Below are 19257 nucleotides of genomic sequence, written 5' to 3' on the forward strand. Positions count from 1 at the left end.
TGCATAATCTGATGGTTCACGCCATTGGCACCTAACGATGATTCGTCATTTGATCTTGGCCAAAATATAGAAATAACATTGTGGCGAAATCTGACGCTCGTCTGAATGACAATGCGGAGCCTTGGTGTCGAGTAATAGGCGCACATCGGCGTAGTTTCATCTCTATGTTTATGATACTGTTAGTATTTGTGGATGGTTTTGGTGACCGTTGATTTTTCACAGATAGACCTCCGCCTTGGACGTCTGCGTTTTTAAGAACGAACCGTATTGCAATACGAGAATTGCGAGCAGAGGTCAGATTCTGGCGGCGATATGCGGAAAAGCGCCTTGAGACCGGAAACAACTCAGATACTATAATATATAGATAGTTTAAATTTATAATAAAAATATATTTATATGGTTTAATTGATTATTTGCTTAGATTTATCAATACATAATCGATAAATTAAATATACTGAATTGACACAAATAGGTTTTTAAGGTCATATCATACAATTGTTTTAACCAAATTATTTTTTTCATAAACTATACATATTTTTTAAGTTTTTTAACTGTTATGTACATATTATATTTAAGGGTTTGCTAAACAAGTTTGAGCATATCTTTTATAGATGTATATTTTTATTAAGAGCATAGCAATTCTGCAATGTGTGTATCAATTATGTAACTGCATCACTGACATTTATTTTTTTAAGAACGAGTTTTGACTTAAGAAAAATACTTTACTTTACATTTTTAAAGTCATAGTTTTTAATAATATACCAGAATTTAAAAATCTGTATAAAACTTATTTATTTTAGAATCGTAATCATTCAAAGAATAATAGTATGCATATTAACTGGAACCTTTATATATTAATTGAATATTAAATATAAATGTATTAATTCTTAATTATTTTATTTAAAAAATAATAAATTAACTTTATATATTTTTAAACTGCATAACATATTGTTGTATTTTATAATAACAGACTGTTTAAAATACGACCAATTGATTATACGAAAGAGTATAATTATAAAATTTAATTATTTTAAATGTTTTATTATTAGCTGGCTCACTACTTATTTCATATGCGATTTTTTAACTGGCGCATTCAAAAGTAGCCCGTGCATCTGTTAATATTAATAGTATTATACAAACTTGGGTTATTTAATTTAAATCATTTTTAAAATTATACTGTTGTACTAATTGCAAACCAAATATGGTATAATCCTGTACATTATCTATTTATAGTAAAATTAATTATTTCATTACAATATTGTTATTAAACGTAAGAAATAATGACTTGTTGTTATAATATGGTTTTATTTTATTTTTATATTTATATTTGGTATGTGGTTATAATTAAATTTACTTAACTGTATATAGAAAAATATAGAAAAGCAAGGTTTAACTAATGTTATATATTTATGAATATGTGTATATTACATACTAATAAATTTTAATTGAACTATATTTTATTAAAAAGCTGCACTTTAAATCAAAATGGTTATAATGATATATTCTACAATATTTACAGAATTAATTCTTAATTTCTTAAAATTTAATCAATTATATGATATGTTTACATGTATTTATTTAAATTAAGAGCAATTAACTTACAAGTTACATCAATGAGTCACAAATATGCGGCAAAATAATACACAAAAAAATGTACACTAATAAATTTATTTTGTGTAACAAAAGTATGTTTTAAATCGAAAATATATTAAAACACATCTTTAAACAAAACAAGTTTATTATAGATATATTTTTTTCTTTTGTTAGTTGATTACGATTAAGAAACCTGGTTATATATGATTTAAAAATCAGTTAGTAGGACTTTTTCGTTTATTCACAAGTAAGAAAGATGGAAATATTTGGATTTCATCAATATAATTTACCTAGTAAATCAAGGCAGGTACATAGATTCTCTATGATCATTATTACACCTGTTTATAATTTGATTTTTTAAAATTTAATTACTGATATAATTTATATGTTAACATGGTGAATCAGTTATCTGAATATATTTGATTGTTATTCCTAATTTATGAAAAGCTTAATTCTTATCGTTATGAAAGTCTACAGATGTATAAAAATTATTATCAAAGCCATATATAAAATATAAATTGATAATATAAACAAAACTAGTTAATATGTTAAAGTGCAATATTATTCTAAGCAATTCAATTTTTAAAGACTACTACTCAAATATGCACCTTTTTAAAACTTCTTTTTTTCATGATCTTAAAATGATTGAAAAAATATATTTATTGTCTGTTCTATTCAAAATAATTTAATAATGTGATAAATCATATTAATTACATTTCAACTATTTTTAGAAAGCAGTACACAGCAATAAAAATACATATAGAATTATTACATTGATCCGTCCAAATAATCTGTATTCTCATATGCATTTTATTTTGCAAAAGTCTAAAAATCTACTGACTGTGATTTCTGATCATATTCATAATTTTGCTCCCTAATTATTCAGATTTGTTCAGCTTAAATTGGAATAATAAGAATATTTAACAAATGCGTTTTAAAAGTAAAAAACCTCAAACAAAGATATAAATATCACTGCAAATCGACTGCAATTACAGGAGTATGAAGAGAAAACTACTAAAAGGTCAATATGCATTTATGTAAATTTTAAATACAATATATTCTTCAACGTTTTCGTCTATTTTTTCTAGTAAAAACTTCTCTCGACCTCATTCGATATGTTCACCATCCGCGTGGTTGATTGATGCGAAACGTATTAAAATTATGTTAAGCAGCTTCAAATTCCCCTTGAACCACCAACCAACGATGCCAAGTCGTAAACGACACAAAAATCTACTGACGATGACTCGGAATAAGAAGAAACGCACTAAAAAGCGTGACTTTTGTCCAATTCTGGATGCGTGTATTACATACACTTGAGCTGCATTCGAATGCAATCCGCCAAGCAAGATTGAAACCAAGGCTGATCGAATCATAATAATCGTGTCGATGAATGGACGTGTTCGTCGTCACTTGGGGTAAGTGTGCCGCTTGTAAGTTATGATTGTACCCCACATTTACAACATACATTTTAATTGATTTGGCTTAACATATAACGCATATTTCGATGGATTAGACTGAAATTATATGACAAATTGTTTTAAAATATATATATTGGGTGCGTGTTTCAACTGTCATTATCATACCCCAGGGTACGACATTGGTTTTATTTTATTTACCTGAACTTTCAATGACAAGTACAAGTGCAGTCGACTAAACCAAAATAATATTCAATTCATACGAGACTTGCCACGAAATAACTCATGCGTTTGTACTTGCGCCGCTAGGGCATCCAAATACCTGGCCAAATTCATGACCCGGTTTTCTCATATTTTCCATTAAATTAAATATTTTTGGCCAGTAGTACACACAAAGTCATCATTTATATTATATACTTATATTAAAATAGTATTTAATTATAAAAATAAAAAACTGTTAACCACCCCTGATTCGCCTTTTGTCCGTGAACGTAGGATAGTTTTAATATGTGAATTTGCTTATCGCAAAAACACGTAAAACGGCTCACCCGTCCTAATATATTGTTGACAGCAAAAATGTGTTACTACTATGAGTCAAGGGATTAACAGAAACTTTATGAAGTGCCGACCATTGTCAACTCTCGCGGATTAGAAACTTAAAAACATAATAAAATGTCGAATGAAAATTTTATAATTTACTATTTATAAATTACCTAACTGTGCATGCAGAATTTGCTCTTTTTATATTTGCAAAAGTGAATAATAAATATTTTTTGTTATTTCTAAATCGAAAATAAATATTAATTATCTAATCAATTAAGTATTCAAAAAATCTGCCACATCTCTTCCTAACCATTAACAGATGGATGAGCAGTGATCAAGACTCTAACGATCATAAATCACTGACGATAAATAATAACAATGACTTAAATGCCATTTTTTTGTACCACCGTCCTCCGAGTATGCCGAGTGTAATTATCGCGAAAACTCGCACTTTTTTATTGTTAAACGGCAAATGTTTGAGGATGCCGAAACGAAATATGTCATAAAACTTACATTATGAAACGATAATTTTAGAGATTTCCTTTTCGATACATTGCTCTCACTACCCACTTAATCGCTAAATTGTTTTTTTCGAAATAGAAGAATAGCCAAGAATTTTGCATCTTGAAAATTGTGTGAGACATATATTGAGACATAAATACACACGTGGAACAAAAATAAATGATTTTGAGTGTTATTTTTTTATATTTTTACTTAGCCCCGTACCTCATAAATTGAGATATAAGTATAGATTATTTTTTAATCACAACAGTTTAAAATTGAGCCGTATAATTTGGACGATATAAAAAAATCTGCTGCTTTTCTCGTTCTTCTAATGGTCGCCTCGGTCGATTCGGCGTAACTCCGCTCGATATAAGTTCAGCTAAGCTCTCGTTTATTTTATATCGAAAGCAAAGCGGTAGTTTTGTATGATGTGGCGGAATTGATTCAGTACGGCAGTATTCTCTTGAGAATTGGGCGGCTGTCCATCGTCTTCAACCAATGTTGATGTTTCGGGGTGGAACCATTTTTGTTATTGTCTGACACAAATATTATTAGACTGTTTAACTGTGTAATGATACATTTTTATTTTTCTTCTGGTGTCATGTCCGATTCCAGACGTCAGCAGCCATCTTATTAATTATTTCCTTCCGGTCTTTAGCTGCACTTGGCAGGGACGCCTTATTTTTTGCGATCTCCTTTTGTTCAAAATATGGTTTAGATGTGCTTCATTAGATTCTCACTTATTGTAAGTCATAATATTGTTAAAAAAAAAGTCTTATTATGAAATATGTCAAATTGATAACGTTGTCATTTTATGGAATCCGTAATTTCCGTGTCTGTGCGGCGAAAATATATACAGATCCTTTGTTCAATTTTATCGAGAATATGTTTATTATAAAGAACTTATTCAATAAAAATAATATAAACTCAAATATAGCAGTAGCAGATAAAAATAAAAATTATAGGATGTTCAATTTAAGATACAACATAAATACAATTAGTTTAATTAAACTGTTTAGTAAGTTGTCTAAGATCTAAGGCTTAAGATAAGACCATAATATTTATATTTTGCAAAAAATTCAATAGTTAACTTTTGAGTATATGAAACATATGTAAATTTAAAATAAAACGATCAGTAATATTAATGTATGATTAGGTAATAATTATAAACAGTCTATAACAAATTTATTTTTATTCTAAAGATAACAGCACTGTATTTTTTTATTAGGTAATCTGAGTATTATATTCTTAACTACATTACTAACACACAATCTCACAATACAAATACAATTTTCTAAAATTACCCTTAAAATACAACTAATATATAAATTATATTTTTATTATTTAAACAAAGAATTAAATATTAATGTCCAATATATTCTGCATCAGTTATGTATTACTTACATAAAACTGTATTCTAAAAATATGACAATATTTTTTTTTAAATTTAACCGAGTATAATCTTAAATATTGGATTGTTAATATGTGTTTGGAATTATAAATCGATAATGTAAAATGAATATTTATTAAAATGAAAATATGTTTTTTACTCTATATGCCGTAACATGGGATTAAATTGTAAAAAATACGTAATTGAATTTTTGCTACAAAGTGAAAGTGAGTTATTGATAATATTTGCAGAGTTCATAGTACATATTGAAATAGTGACATAGTTTTATGAAAAAAAGTAAAAAAAACTTTCTATTTAACTTTGGATTGTGCAGTATTTTGATACATACATTCATAAAGAAAATTATGAATTCAAGTTTTTTCTCCAATAAAATATTTATATATATACATATGTTAATAATACGTAACTCTAAAATACAATTAAATTGTCATCCTATTCACACAGTAATATTTTATTTCCACTATTGAAGCAACTCTTCAAAATAAAAGTAATTAAAATCCGTAATTAAAAAAAGATGGGCGTCAACAAGTGCTACGCTTCTGGGAATTGTCAGTGAAACCAGTCACACAATATCTATATAAAAGCAACGTGAAGTAAATTTTGCAAGATATTTTAACGTCCGCAATGTTTGTATGTAAATCGTATTGTTATGTGGGTCACAGCGGACAATAAACTATCAAATGTGTGTCCACAACTGCTACGGTTCTCCAAAAACGACATAACAGCGCATGTAATGAGCGCTAATAAGGACGATGCTTCGGAATTGGGTTTCGGATCATGTTCATGACCAAAAACTATAAAAAACATTTGTTTCAGATACTTTCCTTGTATTTCTTATAGTTATTTCTGTCATTAGTAGTAGAGACAAAACCAACGTCTTAGCAACACAATGAAGCAAAAAGCTTCTAAAAATACTTTTAGTTTCTAACCGGGCAAAACGCGCTTCAGGCTTTGGCTCATCACTTCAATTTCAATAGATTAAATACATGAGAAATATATTTTAGATGCTAGAATAATAAAACAAATTATTTTTTACTCAATCTAGTCGGCCTTTTAAGCAGTTAATTTATTAAATCATTTTTCTCTCAATTTGGATTGAAATTGTTTGTTCTCAGTACATATTGAAAAGCTATTAGGCTTCTTCTTCAATATATTTTCAATTTGTCACTAAAACTTCATAGTATCCTGATTTTTAAAAATGTACGTAAATCCCCAAAATTTATTAAAATGGCGTTAAATCGAGTATCGAAAACATTAGACCTTTCACCGCTTAATATTTTTACAAATATATTTAAAAACAAGTTTTAGTGGACCAACAACATGGTTTTCGTCCGCGTCGTTCCACGGTCACAATCCATCTTGAAGGCAGTGACTAAGTCCCTTGATTCTGAAGTTCAGGTCTACGTAGTCTATACCGACTTTTAAACGTTACTTCAGTAGGCGTCGCCAGTATGTGTTATAGTACTCGTTCGCTCGTTCTGGAGTACCGCAAGTATCCAATTTGGGTCCTCTGCTCTTTATTAATGACATATGCTTATAACCTAATTATGAATGGCAATATAAATGTAAAATGTTGTAATTAAATCGTACAATCCACACTAATTGATTTTTTGCTCCCACACACATGTATACTAGAGTCTCCAATTACTCGAACCATCAACTACTCGAGTATCGAATATTAAAATTTTAAAATACTCGAGTACTCGAGTACTTTCGAGTATTTACCAAATGTACCAAAATAGCTATTATTCAAATTCGTGCATATATATATAAATAAATAAAATAATTAGTATGTTATTTTTTACAATTATTTTAACTTCACAAACATACTTTTTAAAAACAATAATGCAAAAAGTGTCTCGAATTTAATATTACTGCTAACCTTTGGTTTTATTATTCCCGTTATGGAAAAAACCCTTTCCGTTGCTGTTGATGTTGGTCTTATTGTCATTAACGCGTTGGATAAGGCTTCTAATTTATATCTGTTCGCTTTTTATAGATATAAAATTTTTTGAACTTTTTTTTTATGTTCTCTTCTTTCATTCCCTTCTCTGCTTTTCTCTTATTTCCTTCGACTATTGCCAAAATAGCATTTTGTAATTCTTCTTGACTAGATTTTTTTTCTTAACAACATACAATATTCAACTTCTTCTGATTAATGCGACGAATTTAAATCTATAACCTTCGAAGATGTATTTGGGTGAATCCCTTTCACTCTAGAGCTAAACGGTTCGCAAAGAACTGACTTTACTTTAAATGCCTTTAAAACACACAATTGTTTTGATTTATATTTTAAGCTGAGAGATCAGTATAAACAATTTACAACACTTTACGCTACAACTGCATAGTCATAAAACCTAAAAAAATTTTTTTGTTGATATTTCATATTGTTCATTGCCATAAATTAGATAAGTCGGGACTGTCGAACAGAAAACACAAAAGAAATTTCTCCGTCGTACCCACTAACATAGCCGACGACCGGAACTATGCAACTATGGAACTATGAAAAAATTATACCTGATAGTAACCGCTCTAACTCGGGACTTCGGGCATAAACGCCAAATAAAAGCAAGACGTTAACCTTTACCGGACCGAGTTAAAGTTATTTTTGTTTCTGAAATATTTTAAATTTTTTTAATTTCGAGTATTAATCGAGTAATTTTCAAAATACTCGATTATCAAGTACTTGAAAAATAGACAAAAATACTCGAGTATCGAGTACTCGATTACTCGAATTGGAGACTCTAATGTATACAAACAACGGCATTCAAACGGGGCCATCCGAAAGAAACTTTAAAGGCAATTGACCAGAAATAAAGCGCTAAAATTTCCTTTTCAATGCAATAAACGCTTTTAAAACAGGATTTTTTGCGGTCCTATACGAGTATTTTTATGAAGACGGTTCGCGGAAGCACAAAATAGCAATGCACCTACAGCGTTACAACCATCTTATTATTTAAGAACTGGTTAATAATACCAGCAAAATCACACATGACTGGTCAGTAAAGAGCTAAACAGATAAGTCGTAGATCTTCTCCTATTTAACTTCTCACGTATCATCATATACTACTTATTCTTCTTACCTCCCACTTATTTCTTGCCTTTCCATTTTAGTTCCGAGAGCTTATCCCTGAACTCGGTACCATTGAATCGCACACACGAATCGACACAGATGCCCAAGTATAAGGAGAAAATAAGCACTACCACTTCAATCGTAACATTTGGAGATTTTTCGACGCAGACACGGAACGAATGATCCACTCTCTATCTATCTAAATAACATCCAGAATATCAATTGTTGTAACATATTTATATTTTTAGAAAGTTTAACTTAAATTAACACGTTTGGCATGCATTGTACCGCACAAAAGAATTGTTCTGACATCGAGAAGACCCTTAAAAATTCGGCGATGAACTGAAATCGCTTATTAAATCAGATATTTGACAAACCGCCATTGATTTTTTGTTGAAGTAACTTGCACTTCCTTGGCCCAGAGTACAGGATCATTCAAAACTATAGAACTAGTAAAATATTTACACAAAGTTGTGAATAGAAAAAAACAGTAGCTTTTCACTTTCATTTTTATCATATAAATTGGTAAATGTATTACACTAATGCTGGTTTTTCTTCGAATCCCAAAACATTTGTGGAATGTACAAATTGGTATAGTCTTTCCTTTACTCAGTGATTTTGGCTTCATCTTCTCTATGGTTGCAAAACGTTGTTCTTTCCATGTCCTCTTTATCTGTGAAATAAGAAAAATACAGCGGGCCATATCTGGTCAAGACGCCGATGCGGCATCAGGACGTTGTCATTTTTGGCTAAAAATTCACGAGTCAATATTAAAGTGGGAAACGGTGCGTTATCGTGGTATTAGTCAAGAGTTGTTGTTGCATACAATTCTAATCGTTTTCTTCGAATTGTCTCACATAAACGACGTAAAACTACAAGGTGTATTTATTGTAGGATTTATATATCATTATACCATTAAAATAAAATAAAATGGTAAGTAATATATTCACAATCGATCGAACTTGAAATGCTTTTTGATCTTAGCTCTTCTTGGTGCTTTCATTGAAACGATTGGACGTTTGTTTCGATGTCATAGCCATACATCCATGATTCTTTACCTGTTATGAGGCGTTGTGGTAATGCTGGGTCATCGGCGACTTTATTAAAAAAAATCCTTAAAAATTTCTTTACTATGCTGTTTTTGTTGAAAAATTAACAGTACGGAACATTTTTTTGTATAGTTGTATAATACCTAAAATTTTAGTCAAAATTGCTACGCACGAACCCAATGAAATACCAATATCTCTAGTAATTTTTCTTATTAGCGACTACTAAGCACAATATCCTTATTTTTTCATATTTTCATCGGTGGTCAATGTGATAGGCTGCCCATCTCTCTCGTCACTCTCGAGGTCTTTACGGCCCTTGAAAACGTTTTTATCGTGATGAATATCAACACTTCGCTTGAATATGGCATTCTTGCCAAAAGCTCCTGTACTTTTATTATCCTTAATAATATATCGCATTCGTCTTTGATACATCCCTTACATTTCTTGCAATTATTCTAAACCTTTTATACATATATGCTCGACCTCAAAGCTCTCAAATGCCTCTTCGCTGTATAAAACGTCTAATCGTTTTTTATACATAAAACAGCTCATATACATCAAGTTGCTACACGTTGCCAATTTAGCAACCATTAAAGGTAATTCTGCAATTTCTGCTCATCATCACTTTTGATTTTTAATCCAGCACATGTCATGATTAATGCCGACTGACTGCTTAATGGCCAATTAGTTAACTAAAGTCACGACGAATTAGCATAATTCAGTTAAAGGTTCTGCGACTGTGTCAGTATCGTTTCAGTTGCATTCTCGAGTTGCATTCGATTGTAGCGAATCGATCACAATGGCGCACAGTGATGAAAGGTGACATAATTGATGTCTGCTCGCACAGTTGTTTGTTGCCCAACGAGCCACAGTTTAATTTTGAAACCTCGCTACGTTTAATTGCACTCGTTTATATGTTTCGAGCTCTTGCTATTGGGTTAATCTGCTAACCAAAGTGAGTGAAAATGTTGCTGACCAAAATTTAACTACATATTGAGAAATATTTTTAAAAAATATTTATAAATATGTAAGTTGCTTCTGTACTGATTGTAATAAGCCCTTTGACAAAAATAATCACAACATTTTACTTTTAAATAAATAAGTATAAGATTGCCATTTTAGTTAACTAAGGATAGCTTTAAAAATATTTTATCTTGTTTTTTAATTCGTATGATTGTTATCTTATTTATTATTTACATGACTAAACAAGTTATGAACCTTATTGTATCATTAGGTTATTGCTTAGGTTTTATATTTATATTATTTTAAAATGATTTTATAATTATATTTAAGTGTCGGGGACCACTCCTTAGGAATACGTCGAAATTACTCACAAAGACTTGCTAAAAGGCAATAAATTATTTGGACTTTTGAAATGCAAATTTTTCTTCGCCTATAAGAAGCACTTGCAATAAAAAACTTTGCCAAAAGGTACCTGAACAATTGATACAATTTTATGACAAGGAGCACCATCGTGTTCGGTTCCTCGCTTCCAGGAAACTATTCTTCGAGTTGTAGTATAAGGCGTGTCTCAAATACCTTTTTGTATTGGTCTTGACGCATCGCCTTCTCGACTATCTAAAAACGGCCTGTTCCTTTCCCAGAAATTACTCACCAAATCATGATCACAAGTTGGGTGCCTAACAGTGACAAAAATACATTCTGGTATGTGTTTTAAGCCTGACCTTTGTTACGCAAATTTTGATTTCTCCATCAAAAATTGAAACACAGCTTCATGTGAGAAGCATACCTTCAAATAAAAAATACGCTTTAAAGAGGGATTGTTTTATTCGTAACATACTTAGTTGCGATCAAAACAACCCTATTACCTATTTCCAATCCTCAACAGGGAAATTCTTGTATTTATGAGCCCATGCAAGACGCTTCTTAATCATTGTCGAAGTGAGTTTTGATTTTCGGGCCGGCTTACTCTCGTCCAACTCCAATTCTACCAATCGACGCCTTACAGTTCGCTGTGAAACTATTATCCCTTCATATGTTATGTTTTTTGGTCAATAAGCGAACTGATAATTTTCGATTTTCAACACAAATACCGCAAATCTTACTGTCATTCCTAAGGGTTGTAATGCGACGCCTTCTACAAGAACCCCTTCTTCTTGGATCTACAGTGACCCCAGAGTCTTTATTTTTCTTGATATTCTTCACAGAACTTCTCGAAAATCCAATTGCATTAGCAATCTTGTATTGATATTGAAGAAGAAATATCAGAAGTACCAATATTTGTTGACATATGTAGTGGGACTGCAAGTATGCAAATTACTTCCTAGTAATGTCAGTAAAATTAAATAACAAGATCATAGATAATAAAAATCGAGTTGAAACATAATTGAGCTGTCTGCCTTTACATAAAACACTGGGTCTAATAATATGGCCAGGTACTGTATATCTTTTATGACCGGCCAGAAGTATCGTCCGGGCAGTCTGCCCCCCTCCCCCCTAGCTACGCCACTGCCTGTAGAAGCACAAAATTGAATTAGAAATAAATTTTCCAGAAAAATTATTACAAAGAAAATATATTAATTTATAACTGAATTACATAATAATGTTTCAATTACATATTACATTTATACACATTATAAACATTTTTAATTCCTACATATTCACAATGTTCAAAATTATTTCATATTTGTACAAAAAATCTAATCCACTTAGTTTTGACATATATCTGTCAAATTGCTGCAATGTCGTTATCGCACTTTTTCAAAACTAGTATTATGTCACTTTATTTCATTTTTTCAAATTAAGCTTTCTTTTACACAAAAGTCACTCGTGTAAAAGCATCCATTCAAACCCCTGCTTCTATTGGTTGCGGCGACCGCCTGGTCGCTCGGGCAACCTGACGACCATGTGCGTAAACACCCATTTAAGACTATAGAAAGTACAGTCGATAGCGACTGGTTGACAGTGGGTAATGGAACAAAAAATTCATAAACCAAAATATTCCTATTAATAGTCATTAAACAATATGAATTTATTGCTATAAAACAGAATTCTAATCTATAAATTACAAAAATATAATTATTAATAACTTACTTATCACAAACAAATTTACAGGCACACATATTATGTATTTCCATAATATGTTGAGAAAGAATTAGTTTAGTTGTAAAGGATTTATTACATTTCAGACATACAAAAACAGATACATCATTATGAGTTTTTATATGCTTTTTAACACTCCATTTTTTTTTAAATGCTTTTCCACATTTTTCACAAGCATCGCTATGCACATTTTGCAAATGTGATGAGATAACACCTTTTGTTTTGAACGTCTTACCACATTTTTCACATTCAAAGTCACGAGCATCGTCATGAGTTTGAACATGCGATTTAAGTCCCTTTTTAAACTTGAATGCTTTTGCACATTTCTCACATTTAAAATCACGAACATTGTTATGAGTGTGCATATGTAACGAAAGATCCAATTTAAATGTGTATGCTTTTCCACATTTTTTACATGCAAACTTACGAGCACCATCATGAGTTTTCATATGTCGTGAAAGTATGGATTTACTTTTAAATAATTTTCCACAATTATCACATTCAATGTTACGAGTACTGTTATGAGTTATTTTATGTGCTAAAAGAATGCTTTTAGTTTTAAATGCTTTTCCACATATTTCACATTTAAAGCCACGACTGTCATCATGTGTATACATATGCACCATAAGTACATTTTTATATTTGAATGCTCTTCCACATGTATCACAACCAAAGTCCCGAGCATCGCTATGTGTTATCATATGGACTGAAAGTTTTCTTCTAGTTTTGAATGCTTTACCACATTTTTCACATTCAAAGTTACGAACATCGGTATGGGTGTTCATATGCTGTAAAAGTTCAAATTTAAATTTGTATGCATTTCCACACTTTCCACATTCAAAGTTATGAGAATCATTGTGAGTTTTAATATGTCGTGAAAGTATGAATTTCTTTTTAAAAGCTTTTCCACATTTTTCACATTTAAAGCCATGAACACTGGCATGAGTGTGCTCATGTGTTGAAAGTCTACATTTAAATTTGAAATATATTCTACAATTATCACACTCAAACTTACAAGCATCGCTTTGAAGTTTGTTTTTAAATTTAAGTGCTGCTCCACAACTGTTGCATTTGTTTTTACAAGAGTCACAATGCATATCAACAGTAACATATTTAACACTGTCACATTCTTCTTTATCTTGTTTCTAAAATTTTAAATTTTATTCCTTAGATAAATTGCAAATATTCGGATGCAAATAAATCGAAATATGTTAAATTATTACTTGCGTTGTTTTTTCAACATTAGATAAAATATCCACATCAAATGTACCAATTTTACGTATTTTATCTTTAACATCGTGCATTTCTGAAAGCATATGACAATCAATATTTTAAGCATATTTAAATAGTATATTTACATATACATATGTATGTATGTATATGCCTAACCTATTTCTAACATGTCGTCTACATTATCTATTTCTTCACTACTGTCATTTTTGCAGTTTACATCTTCCAACTAGAAAAAAAACATTTTTTTTAAATGTCACAGAAAATGTAGTACATATGAAAATCCATTTACCTCAACTTTACATATAATTGTGTCAACAGAATCAAATGTTTCCTTATAGTTATCAATATCAGGTTCTGTAAAGATGAAGTTTAATATACAAAAGTAACATCTAATTTAAATGACTTACTACAAAAGAAAAGCCAAGAATATATAATAAAAAACGTTCGAAATAAATGTCACACAATAATAAAAAAAATGTTTGTTATTCATTTCGTACTAATATAAACTCGATGTATTGTTTCTAAAAATCTATACACAAAGAAATTATTTTTGGTTTATTTTTGTTATGGTAACTGAAAAGCAAAAGAGAAGCATCTTACTATTACATTTCGTACGCTGATGTACATATTTCATGTAAACAAACATGGTGTGTTTTAAAATTAAAAATAATAAAGTGGATTGACATAATACCGGTTTTGAAAATCTGTGGAAAGGCCATTTCAACAACTCGTCGTTGACAGATGTCACAATTGCTGCTTCCTATTTTATAGTGAATTTGCTTTTTGGTCCTAATAATAAATTATTTTGAGCATAGTGTGACCATTTTCATGCAACCGAAACTTAAGCCTTTGCATATTCTATCTATTACGCCATCCCATAAAAATGCCCATTTTGGAAACTTTTGTTCAAGGACAAGAAAGGACAAATTACTATGGGCTCTAAAAAAATAGTTATCACGGAAATCTTTGTCCAAAGAGAATAAAGGAGGACAGGTTGCTGCGGAAACTGAAAACAATAAAAATCATTTCAAAAAAAATTGTTCAAATGCCATCTTTGAATTTTTTTGAGAAGGAGAAATTGCTACGGGAACTAAAAAAAAAGGCATTTTGAACATTTTTGTTCAAGGAGGACAAAGGAGAACAATGTTTTTGAGGAAGACAATCCTTCTCAAATGAGGACGTCTGGTCATCTTAGTTTTGATAACTTACATTAAATAGTTTGTCAATATGTTTGTAGTTTCACTAGCAACTGATTGGAAGTTTTACTTTTACTCCAGAATCTGGTGCAAAATACCGGACAACTAAAAAAACGTTTTTTTTTAAGGAAATAAACAACAATGAGAAAAAATACATAAAAACGGATTGACACATTTTTAGACACAAACATTGCAACACTTAGTTGACATCATCATCGCTGTGTTAGGCTTTAGGTTAAATTGTGTGGTTACAGAGTTTGGACGGAATACGTTGTTGGCAGCCTCAACGTTCTCGAATATAAAGAATATTTTTGTAAATTAATACAAAATTATTTTGTTTTTATATAACTTGTTTATATAAAAACAATATAAAACACTGTTGTTACATATAATTTACAATATTTGTATTTTTATTTCTATTTGTGTTTTAAATTTTAATTTGTATTTATATATTGCTAAGGCGACCAGAATTAAAACTACTTTGCATCCTTTTCAAAGTCACTGCCTGCACTCGCGCAAGCCCTCGTGCAAGTTCCAACACAAGCACTTAGGCACAAAACTAGCACTGGATTTCAGCTTACGTTCCGGTACCATGCGAGTACTGGCACGAGCCCCAATCCATTAGTATTGCAGCTCTACGAGTTCATCCCATTGGACGCGCTTCTGGATTTTTCATTTCTAAAACTCAAGGTAAAATTCAATTGGTCACAAAGACTGGGTTTACAAACTATCTTTAATAGAAAGACAAGGTTAGGCAGAAGATTTAACAAAATCGAAGAATATTTACATTTTTTCGAAAATAGTATATTTAACCCGGAAACACGCCCTAATTCCGAACTAAATAAAATTTAATCAAACATACAATTTTATTGAAAAACATTTAAAAACTGTATACGTCAGAACGCAATATTACAATATACGAAAGTTAACTGCAATTTTCAATTTAATTCTCGAACACGTTCTGGAACCCAAAACTTGAATTCCTCGAGAATAGTTTCATTGTCGACAAAACTCTTCAGTAGTTTCAGCGACATACAACTTTCTGACAGAGCTCACCGAATCGTATCCCGACGAAAATAAAGGCGCAGGGATACAAAAACGGATAATAACATAGAGTTTAATGAACGATAGTGTATTTTTATAAATAATGGTAAGGCATATTTTGGGGATTTTTAAGGCTTATTAAACAATTAAAAATTTTCAGGTTTATATTTTCAGAGTTATTTAAAAGAACTAATATTTAAATCAAAAACACAACGTTATTTTGGTTTTAGCTAATAAATGTAACACTATTTTACTAGGTGTAATTTAAATTAAAATTTATATTTATAATTTTTAATTTTCATACTGCTCAAAATTATTTAATATTTGGACCAAAACTAAGATCTTATTGGTTTGACGTCTAGCTGTCAACGTTGGGTGTTTTAATGGCGTTACCAGACTTTTTTAAAACCGGTAATATGTCAATCCATCTTATTATTTTCAATTGTGTTTCCTTGGTGACACAATTCGCTTAAACTACTTCTGAAACCTTCGATTAACTATTCAATATTAATTGTGCAATGGAGGATTATGCGGTGACTACGTAAGTTTAAAATATATCTTGCAGCACGTCAAATGTTTTCACTTGAAACGAAAGAGTGGAATATCGCAAAAAAACTTTAAAATCAAAATAAGAGCAAGCAAATTATACAATTTTATAAGTTTACCTTCGTTACATTTATATAACGTTTATTTCACAAGCCTTCAGTTAATCGTTGTTGATTCATATTGTGTTTTTATTTCATTTTAATAGTAAGAAACATAAATTATATATTATTTAAAAAAATTTTTTTACAGAAGCTGATATTGAAAATGATAAAGAAACATTTCCTTCTGCTAAAAATATTGAATGTAAAGTTGAGGTAAATGAAATATGATATGTAGCACGTAAAACCCGTTTATGATTTGAAATACTGTTTTATTTTTAGTTTCTTGAACAATGCAAATATTATGACAACAGTGAAAAAACATACATAGACAATGTAGACGACATGTTGGAAACAGGTTACAAATATTTACAAAATATAAAATAGTATATTTTTTTTATTGGTTATTATATATTATTTCAGAAATGCACGATGTTAAAGACATACTTAAAAATAATATGAATGGTATGGACATTTTATCTCAGCAAATTTCAAATGTCGTAGTGGCAACGCAAGTATTACTAAAATATATTTTGAAAATTTAATTTATGTAAATATTGACAATAAATATGATAATAAATAAATTCAATTTTAGAAACAAGAAAAAGAAAAACATGCATATTCTCAGCATTATAAATGTGAATGTAACAAATGTAGTATGACATTCAAAACTAAATGCGAAATTTCAAATCATATAAAAACTCATAGCGATGCTCAGGTTTTTTATTGTGAAAAATGTGGAAAAGTATTTAAATTTAAAAGTAGATTTTTAGCACATATTATAGCACATAGCAATGCTCGGGACTTTGATTGTGAAAAATGTGGGAAAGCATTCAAAACTAAAATAAATCGTTCAAATCATATGAAAACTCATTTTCATGCACATGCCTTCGATTGTGACAAATGTGGGAAAACACTCAAAACTATATCAAGTCTTTCAAAACATATGAAAACTCACAGTGATGCTCTTATATTCGATTATGAAAAAGATTTAAAAGTAATAGAATCCAAAAACATACTCACAGATCATATGAGAAGTTATAACAATACTTGTAATTTTGAATGTGACAAATGTGGAAAAGCTTATAAATTTAGAAGCAGACTATCAGAGCATATGATAGTTCATAGCGATACCCGAGACATTGAATGTGAAACATGTGGAAAAGCATTTAAAACTAAAAATTCACTTTTAGTGCATAAAAGGATTCATATAGCGGCTAGTGACTTTGAATGTGAAATATGTGGAAAAGAATTAAGAAGCAAAAAAATACTTACATTGCATATGAAAACTCATAGCCATGATCGTGACTTTGAATGTAAAAATTGTAAAAAATCATTTAAAACTAAATCCATACTATCACGACATATGAAAACTCATAGTGATGCTCGTAACTTTGAATGTGAACAATGTGGAAAAGCATTAAAAAATAAAGCCATTCTTTTACGACACATGAAAACACATAGCGACGATCGTAACTTTGAATGTGAAAAATGTGGAAAAGCATACAAACTGAAATTCGAACTTTCACGACATATGCACTCTCATGACGATGCTCATGTCTTTGAATGTGAAAAATGTGGAAAAGCACTTAAAACAAAATGTGGTATATCAATGCATATGAGAACTCATAGTGACGCATATGCATTTATATGTTATATTTGCAATAAAACATTTAAAACTAAACTTAAACTTTCACAACATATTATGACAACTCATAGCGATGACTTTCTTTGAACATGGTAAATATGATAAAGACGTAACAAAATTGAACTAATTATTGATGTATAAAGTATTGTAATTTATGTATAATAATTATTGCTATACTGTAATAAATCTAAGCTCAAAATACAGCATTTGTCTCATTATTATTAATTTTATTATTTTAATTTACGAATTTTAGAAACAAACTGCTGTATTCATATGTGATCACTATAACGATGTCAGTTAAAAAATAGTTTCGATTTAATTTCTCTCTATATAAAGACTGACAACTAGATAAACATATTTGTTATTTTTTTTTAAAAATATGAAAGAATAATTTATAGTTTAACTAAATTAATAATCGATCTTTGTAAGCAGATGTCAATGCCTTCACTGAAAAATAATTGGATTTGTTTTAAATTGTAACTACTGAACACTCGCAGTATGGAAATAGTTATAATATATCAATTCATTGGAGATTCAGTTCTGGATTTAAATTATATTTCATTGGCAATTTTTATGTACAAGGTTGCTAAAAATATTGTTAGCTTTGATTCAATAATTTTTTAATGACTAAATTAGAAATTTTTTTGCGTTTATATACATATAAAAATGTAGAAAATAGATTTTTAATCCATATAAAATAAATTGCTGTAATTAAAAATGATACAAAACGGTAAATAGTAATTGTTTAATTTTATGGTAGACTTAAGGCAATTACTATTCCCATAATATTATCACCAGCTGCCCCACTCCCTCTCCTCAATGACGTTACTGTTTAAAATTC

The 19257-nt window shown here is 29.9% G+C and overlaps 1 protein-coding gene and 1 long non-coding RNA gene across 5 annotated transcripts; one reads left to right on the forward strand and one right to left on the reverse strand.

The window, feature by feature from the left end:
- Positions 1–12815: 12815 nt before the first annotated feature.
- Positions 12816–14670, reverse strand: LOC148235153 (uncharacterized). 2 transcript variants are annotated; one of them, XR_015809691.1, is made up of 5 exons: positions 14576–14656; positions 14174–14238; positions 14041–14110; positions 13875–13957; positions 12816–13796 (listed from the first exon to the last, which is right to left on the reverse strand). It is a non-coding gene; the product is annotated as an uncharacterized LOC148235153 (long non-coding RNA). The 2 variants fall into 2 exon arrangements; XR_015809690.1 differs by having other exon boundaries at positions 12816–13957; positions 14576–14670.
- Positions 14671–16450: 1780 nt separating this feature from the next.
- On the forward strand, positions 16451–18619 carry LOC148235154 (uncharacterized). Of its 3 annotated transcripts, none has more exons than XM_088186582.1 (5): positions 16451–16535; positions 16920–16984; positions 17051–17126; positions 17192–17279; positions 17364–18619. In XM_088186582.1, exons 1-5 carry the CDS (start codon positions 16508–16510, stop codon positions 17428–17430), a joined length of 324 nt encoding a protein of 107 aa, XP_088042708.1. In that variant the 5' UTR covers positions 16451–16507; the 3' UTR covers positions 17431–18619. The 3 variants fall into 3 exon arrangements, 1 of the variants encoding a protein (XP_088042708.1); XR_015809688.1 differs by having other exon boundaries at positions 16469–16535; positions 17192–17283; positions 17364–17505; XR_015809689.1 differs by having other exon boundaries at positions 16528–16665; positions 17192–17283; positions 17364–17505.
- The last annotated feature ends 638 nt before the right edge of the window (positions 18620–19257 follow it).

The sequence above is a fragment of the Plectrocnemia conspersa genome, unplaced genomic scaffold (genome assembly GCF_051122295.1).
Source record: "Plectrocnemia conspersa isolate PC_06_02 unplaced genomic scaffold, ASM5112229v1 ptg000005l, whole genome shotgun sequence".
Taxonomy (NCBI): domain Eukaryota; kingdom Metazoa; phylum Arthropoda; class Insecta; order Trichoptera; family Polycentropodidae; genus Plectrocnemia; species Plectrocnemia conspersa.